This window comes from Spodoptera frugiperda, chromosome 5, assembly GCF_023101765.2.
Source record: "Spodoptera frugiperda isolate SF20-4 chromosome 5, AGI-APGP_CSIRO_Sfru_2.0, whole genome shotgun sequence".
NCBI classification, from domain to species: domain Eukaryota; kingdom Metazoa; phylum Arthropoda; class Insecta; order Lepidoptera; family Noctuidae; genus Spodoptera; species Spodoptera frugiperda.
This window is the reverse complement of record NC_064216.1, coordinates 3,876,394-3,884,583: the sequence shown is the minus strand read 5'-3', so window position 1 is coordinate 3,884,583 and position 8,190 is coordinate 3,876,394. Positions and strand designations below refer to the sequence as shown.

Genomic DNA, 8,190 nt, shown 5'->3' with positions numbered 1-8,190 from the left:
ATATTTTTGTTCTGTTTGCGTCACATCTTTTTTCCCAGGTACATAAAGGTGTATTTTTTCAAAACATTGGTCCAGCCTTGTATTTTCTCCTGTGTCGTGGTTGTCTTTACAAACATACAATATCACATGCACATGACACCCAGACCGAAACAACTATTTGTGGACACACAAAGATTTGTTTGCTCTGTAGGGGAATTGAATCCGCTACAAGTTACACGGCAGCCAGTTTTCCAGCCACGTGCAACTGCATTTTATAAATATGTTAATAAGTCGAATATGATACAGATGGCGGCTTTTCGTTCTACGTGAAGGAGTGAGGAGGAAGCCTTCGTTCAACAGTGGTCGTCTTCCGACTGATGATAATGAGCCCAATGTAATAAGGGGTGGACCTATTGTCACATACCGATTTCACTTTTCACCATTTGTGTTATATGTCCCATGTAATAGGGGTTGAGCCTATTGCCATATACTGGGTTCAATTCAAGACTCCATACTATTACTGAGGAAATTTCGAAAGACCAGAAGTATCGCAATAGTCCTTATCCTTAGCAGTGATACTTGCGGCCACTCGACAAACAAGTCAGTCCTACTGTTTTTATTCGACAAACAAACAAAGGAGATTGGTTTCCATTCTGGTTTTACGTATTGAGTCCAGGAACTGATTTTAATTACTGTTCATCCTACGAGGCTCGTGTATGGAAATAATTTGGCTTCGAGTCAACTCATTCGGTGAACTTTTGACGCATTGTTAATTAAGTTTCGATATGAACGAGATCTTTCCGTATTTATTTGTCCAGCTTGCGGATAGGTTGTGTTTTATTTATTTACTAGCTTCCGCCCGCGACTCCGTCCGCGCAGATGTCGGTCTTCGCGTGGAAGTTTTATTTCTCCATTTTGAGTAACTCTGACAATGACATCTTAGAAATATCTATTGGACCCAAATACGGCGACGCCCATAATAATTAAGGAGATCCCATAATAATTAATAATATTGAGCTATTGCTGTTGATCAGAATAAAACTGAAAAATAAAGCTTTTTTTTCTACGGATTTTTCCAGGATAAATAGTAACCTATTTTATGCCCAGGATAATAAGATATAATTATACCAAGTTTCATCGAAATCGAACCGTTAGTTTTCACGTGATGCCTGAACATATATAGACAGACAGACAAAAAAAAATTAATCACATATTTGGGCTTGGTATCGATCCAGTAACACCCCCTGCTATTTATTTTTTCTATATTTTCAATGAACAGAATTGACCCTTCTACAGATTTATTATAATATGAATGAATGAATGAATGAATGAATGAGAGTGTTATAAACGTAAGAGTAGACAAATATAATCAGAAAGCTCTGAACTGCTAAGCTATCGGGAGTTATACGTGTTATTGTGAGTCAACCCTAAGAGATAGACATTTGCTGTCGAGGAATATTTTTTAAACAATTTTAAGGAGAACATTTCTGTCTTACATTATTTCTGTGTAGCTTTAACCATTAAGGCTGCACATGCGACGGAAGCTTAAAAAATGGAGTAAGTTCTCCTGTTTTCCCAACATTTTCCTTTACTGCTCTGCTCCTATTGATCGTAGTTGAAATCTGTCGAGTGGTTTTTATTTCTATAAAGAACATACAGACAGACAGACAGACAGACAGACAGACAGACAAAAAAATTCTGTAATTTAGATTAGTGGTCAGTATCGACCACTAATCACCCGCCGATAGTTATTTTGGAAATATATTTCATGTACAGAATTGACCTATTTATAGATTTATTATAAGTATAGATTTTATTTTTTGATTTTTGAAATAAAAACTATCCTATGTCCTTTCTAAGGTTCTAAACTATATCTGTACCAAATTTCAACCAAATCCGTCAAATAGTTGCGGAGATTAATGGTATAAGCATAGAATGTTCGACGTGATTCTTTAATTTGACATAACTTTTTTATTTATGAACCGATTGACATGAAACAAACACTAAATGTAAATTTAAGCATCCCACAATATATTCGTGAAAACCGCATCCAACTCGGATCAGCCGTTTCTGAGATTAGCGCGCACAGACGAACAGACAAACAGACAAACAGACAAACAGACAAACCGACAAACAGACAAACAGACAAACAGACAAAAAAAAGTTAATTACATTTTTGGGTTCGACATCGACATAACAATAACCCCTGCTATTTTTTTTATTTTTATTTTCAATGTACAGACAGCACTTTTCTACGATTTTATTATATGTATAGAAGAGGTTGTTTTTTAAGGATTTAAATTATATATTTTTTTTATTGAGAATGTGATGAAATGTCAAGAATGGCTACTGAGCGAGCTGTTTGTTGTTTTTAAAGAAGGGCCAAATAATAATATCATCCTCATCAATAATATCATATCGTGGATGTTTTAATTCTCAAACTTAAAAGTGAATGTCAAACTTTTATCTACCCAAATTAGAGTAAAGCTTCCATGAGCATACAAAGCAGAAGTAGGAACAGGTGGTTCCTACTCCTGCTTTTCGTGCCGGAGACCTGGGAACCCACTAGGTAATCCAAAACTCCGAGTGCGAATGGGATCTATCACTCACAAAACTGCACACAGTATAAAAATGTGACCAGTACCTGCCCCTACTTACGCATAGTCATAATTAGGTCCTACCTTTAATACGTGTCCTTGAATCCTCCATATTCCCCGAATGCTACCATCCAATAAAAGTTGTGTAATTATCACATTTTGTTAGTCTCGGATAAATTATATCCCTTCAACAGTAACATTAGCTTAATATTATATTTTAAAGTAGGTAAATTGGCTTTGAACAAGGGTGGATTGGGGACGAAAAGTTAAACGCGTAATAACATCCCTTTGGATCACGGGTTAAGTACAGAAGTGTGAAAGGGTTGTCTAATGGAAAATACTGATAGTCTGATTTAAAGTAAGGTAGGGCAGGATAAAATAATTGGAGATTAAAAGTTTAGTAACATGTTTTTTGTTAGAAATATTGTTGAATTCTATTTTTGTCATACTTCAATGTGAATTTAGTTGTTGACCAATTATTTCATGTTATTGGTAATTAAAGCCAGACAATATGAAATTTTTGCATTCCTTAGTGCATTTTGGAATTAATAAAGTACAAACGTCAACAGGTCAAACCCTGAAGGATAAATTATACATCATAATAACTATACTAGCTTCTGACAGCGGTTTCGCTTACGTTCGCGTGTGATAAAAAGTATCCTGCCACCCAAGTCAGTTCATACTCTGTCTGTATACCAAATGTTATCAAAATCCGTTGAGTAGTTTCAGCGATTGACGGACAAACACCCAAACATTCAAACAAACAAACTTTCACATTTATAATATTTCTGTGATTAATTTAAATACATTTAATAATAATAAAATAAGTCTATGAAAGTTATTACAAAACGATGCACATTATTCTTCCATATTAGTATTCGTGGTAATCTCTGTAGTCGTGGAGACCTGAGATGACAACCTGCTCCTTAAATATATTCTTCATCAGGTGCCGCTGACAGAATTCTAATGGCACTTCGGTGTATTCTGAAAAAAACGAGGTAAGTTGAGGTATTGGTTGAGGGGTGTCGGTATTGATCTCCGTTAGGTTAGGAGTTAGGTTAGAAATGATTATTCTTTAAACATGATTAGAAAAGTTTTCGATATAGTTAAAGTTAAGTTTTGAAATTTAAATGTAATCAGTTTTGATAGAAAAAACTATTAAAAGAAAAGTTATATTTATATATTTTTACACCAGGACTTTGACCTGTATCGTGGGTTACAAACCTACAAGTTTACATACAGGTCACACCCAGACCCGAAACAACATTTTGTAGATCACACAATTCTCTGTACTGTGTTCCGCCGTGCCGGAATCGAACCCGCTACACGTTGCGCGGCAGCCGATTACCCAGCCACCGCACCAACCGAGCAGGCAAGTCAGTGATAGAACAAAAAAAAACTATTATTAGAACTTATGACGGCATATTTACCATGTTTATTCACTTGTTGCACTGTTGCCCAGTTAATCCGTGATCATGGCGCTTGCAACAGTGCCGGAATATCGGACACTCACAAAAGTAAATAAACATGGTAAATATCCCGTCATAAGTTCTAATAATAGTGTTAGTGACCATGTCAGTTTAAAAACTTAACAAAAAATACTTACCATTCATCTCATCACCCCTACAAGCGAGCATGTCGAAGTAGCAAGCGTTGGTAAATGTCCTATACAAATAGGACCTCATGTTATTCATGCCGCAGACAGGCCTGTAGTGGGTGGGGCAGAACAATGGACAGGACTCTCCATACATCCTTCTAAACTTCTTTATCTCATGGTTAATGCAGAACTTGATTGGTGTTCTTGCTAATTCTGGTTAAATAAATATTCTACGTTAGGATTTTGTAAGCTTAGTACGAGTTTGTTTTACGATGAAAGTAAACGAAATGGGAGCGCATTCGGCTCTCTCACTGGTTGATTCCTTCGCGCCGGCCAATCGGAGTGCCGAACGCACTCTCGTTTCGTTTTCGTTCGACGTAAAGTAAACTTATATTAAGGGTATTTTTATGGGATACTGGTACATAAGCAGACGACACACACACACAACGTCACGCCTTTTATCCCCGAAGGGGTAGGCAGAGGTGCACATTACGGCACGTAATGCCGCTATACAATGTACACCCACTTTTCACCATTTTGTGTTAAAGTCCCATGTAATAGGGGTGAGCCTATTGCCATATACTGGACACAATTCCAGACTCCGTGCTACTACTGAGAAATTTTTCGAAAATCCGAAAAAAGCCCAGTAATACTTTGCCCGACCCGGGAATTGAACCCGAGACCCCTTGTTCGGCAGTCGCACTTGCGACCACTCGACCAACGAGGCAGTCGTTGGTCGAGTCAACAGCATAAGCAGACGATTTAGTTGATAATAAGGGCAATTTAAACCCCGGGCCGCACCTAGCGGGTTACCGAGGCTCCGGCTCGAAAAGCAGGAGTAGGAACGGGATGGTTTTTAGTCAGTAAGAGTCTGACACTCCTCTCGCTACGCTCAAGGCGAGAGAAGACAGGATGATTTTTCCCTCTTAAAAAAAACCTCAAACCACCACGACATCCTCCTTCTCCATCCTAAGCTCATCTAACCATATTTTTTTAATACCAAAATAGAACTCTTACCAACATTATGACAAGCACTGTAAGCCTTCAAAGCACATTCGGATGGAAACAGAATATACTTTCTATCCTTTTCATTTAGGGCGCATATCGTTTTGCCCTCGTGTGGGCAAACATCCTTGCACTGATCGCTGACTGCTTCACTAAATATTGCTTGAACAAACAGAGGAACTTCGATTAATTAGTGGATTTAATTAATGAATATGCGTAATTTATCTCAGTCGTGTGTGATATGAAGTGAAAAAAAAAATCTTTTAAGTTTCATTAAGGCGGGACGATCTATGGAGTTTCATACTCGGTCTTCTCCCAAAGAACATACATTTTGAATCAAGAGTCTTATTTTACTGACAGATAGACTGTCGAATATTCAAAATATTTTGAAATTTTTTAGGTTTTTTTTTTATGGTATAAGCCGGTAAACGAGCAGACAGATCACCTGATAGTAAGCAATCGCCGCTGCCCATGGACACCCGAAACACCAGAGGCGTTAGAAGTGCGTTGCCGGCCTTTTGGGGGTTAGGAATTTAAGGGGTGTTGAGGAATAGGGTATTGGGAAGGGAGGGAGATAATTACGCCTCTGGCAACCTCACTCACACAACGCAAGCGTTGTTTCACGTCGGTTTTCTATGTGGCCGTAGTATCACCCCGGTCGCGACGGCTCATTTGAGCCAAAGCAGAGCTCTTCCACACTTGATTCTATTGAATTAAATGCTTCAACTTTTTGCCTTTCATAAACGTCTACCAAGCAAGCGTCCTTGTATTATATTGTTTTCATTTCAATGTGTGTCTAGTGGTTTAATTACATCTTGAGAATTAGTGATGTATGATGTATCATTTAGCGCAAGTGTGAAAGAATAGAAACATTAATTAATATAAATTCTAGAACAGAATTTCACGTCTAGACAAAATTAATGTGTTGTAACTGTTCGTAATTCTTTATTGTGTAATCTTGTGGTTAAGTTTTAGTGTTAATTGATGTGTTCATTAGTGAAAACTGAGACGATGTAATGAGACGAATTCTAGAATGTATAGGCAACAAAAGCAATTAATTTACTGTAAACTAGATAATAATCTATAATACCAAGGAGTGTATTAATTACTCTATGTATCTCCTACGTATATTCTTTTCCGTGCGTACGGCGCGTTGCGTTCTGCACGCGCCTCAAAGAGCCATCAGACCCCTACAGTAAAGCTGAGGCCGGCCAACACGGAGCTGCGGACTGCCTAGCGGTTGACCGGGGCTCCGGGCTCGAAAAGCAGGAGAAAGAATGGGGTGGTTTTTAGTCATTAAGAGTCTGACACTCCCTGTCGCCTCGCCCAAGACGAGTGAGGTCATTGGATGATTTTCTCCGCTCAAAAAAGAATATTCTTTGTATTTATAAAAATGACAGTAAACCTATCCTTAAACTTATGACCACTACAGCTCTTTCAAGAAACAACTAGTGCAAAGGGAAGATAGCAGAAATGAATACAATTTAGCTTTAAATGAAGAAGACCAGGATTCATGGTTGGCCATTATTTACTTCAGAATCAGCACTAGTGTGGAAGACAATGCAAAATGTCTCTATTAAAGGACAATGGGAATGTCCACACATTGCAGTGGCTTCATTCATTTAAGGAGCTTATGTGTAGGTTTGTTTATACCTGTGTAAATTATTTATGTCTGAGAAGTTAAATGTATTTTGTTGCAGGTACAAAGAAGAAGGATCACAATTCATACAAAATTACTCCACGTATAACGAAGTGACATCTTAAAAAAAGATAAAAATGTATAAAGAAATATGGCATACTATCAAACTTTTTACACCTTAATAAGAAAAAACTGCTGTGAAAATAGTTCAGGCGCTGTCATGAAATCGCCGTATAAGTATTTATGGACCGATTTGAAAATTCTTTTTTTGTTTGAAAGGATTTCTCTGAGGTAAAGTCAGGTCTCCAGCCTCCCGGATCAAGGAGACACAAAGATACACACATACATACAGGTCAAAATGAGCCTCCTTTTTTTGAAGTCGTTTAAAAAGAATTTACAAAAGAAGATTTATTCCAAGAAAGAAATCAAACGAAATAAAATAATTTAATTTTGGAATGTCATTAATCTTAAAATATGATAATACGAGTACCTAATTAAATGATGAATAGTCACATCTTATAAATACCTTAAAACAAAAAAAAAAATCGAAATAGCTAAATATATTATTGGCACTTTTCTAGGCACTTTAAAACCAACGAAATTAAAGTCTATCTCATTATTAACTTAATAAAATCCAAAGCAACTTACAACACAATACGACGAGTAACAGCAACGAATTATCCATTGTCGAATAATCATTTATTGTAAGCCAATCAAATGAAACGTTCGACTAACAATTTTATTTTCTATTCCATTGAAATTCAATTAAGATTACGAATTATTTCGCTTACAATATTGTCAACCTGTATTTCGGATTTGGTTATTTTGACTTCTATTCCTAACTGTTAAGACTGTTCTAGAAACTAAGAATTGTGGTAGGTATTGATTTTAATTAATAATGTTACCTACTGAATTTTGAAATTGAAATCTACGTACTTTAGGTTGCTTTTGTACCAGAAATGTGCTATGTAGCTATGTTACGAATATGTAATAGCTAAGCTGTGAAACTATGTGACCGATACTAAACTATGTATACTTCTATAGCATGCATCTTTCCATATAAAAAACAACTTAACTGAGTCCGTTTCTACCAGTGCTAAGCTATGTGTACCAATGAATATGATTGGCGGAAGCCAAACGCATCCACAGCAACGTAGCATAGCACATTTCTGGTGGAAAAGCACTCTTAATCGGCGAATTGTATTTACGAGTATATAAGCGTCTGTACTAAAACGGATTGTTATTTTTGTCATGTTTGTTATTGCTTCAACATAGTTTGGAAATATGGAAGCAAAATTTTTGTACTTATTCAGGAACATTGGAAATAACACCCATGAGGAGACGGAGCGAGTTTTTATTAGTCTAGTAGCATA

General features: G+C 36.8%; 1 protein-coding gene across 1 annotated transcript; it reads right to left on the bottom strand.

The window, feature by feature from the left end:
* Window positions 1–3,370: 3,370 nt before the first annotated feature.
* LOC118271998 (uncharacterized) lies at window positions 3,371–7,631 on the bottom strand. The gene is made up of 4 exons (XM_035588286.2): window positions 7,466–7,631; window positions 5,191–5,340; window positions 4,183–4,386; window positions 3,371–3,560 (listed from the first exon to the last, which is right to left on the bottom strand). Exons 1-4 carry the CDS (start codon window positions 7,500–7,502, stop codon window positions 3,448–3,450), a joined length of 504 nt encoding a protein of 167 aa, XP_035444179.2. The 5' UTR covers window positions 7,503–7,631; the 3' UTR covers window positions 3,371–3,447.
* Between the last annotated feature and the right edge of the window lie 559 nt (window positions 7,632–8,190).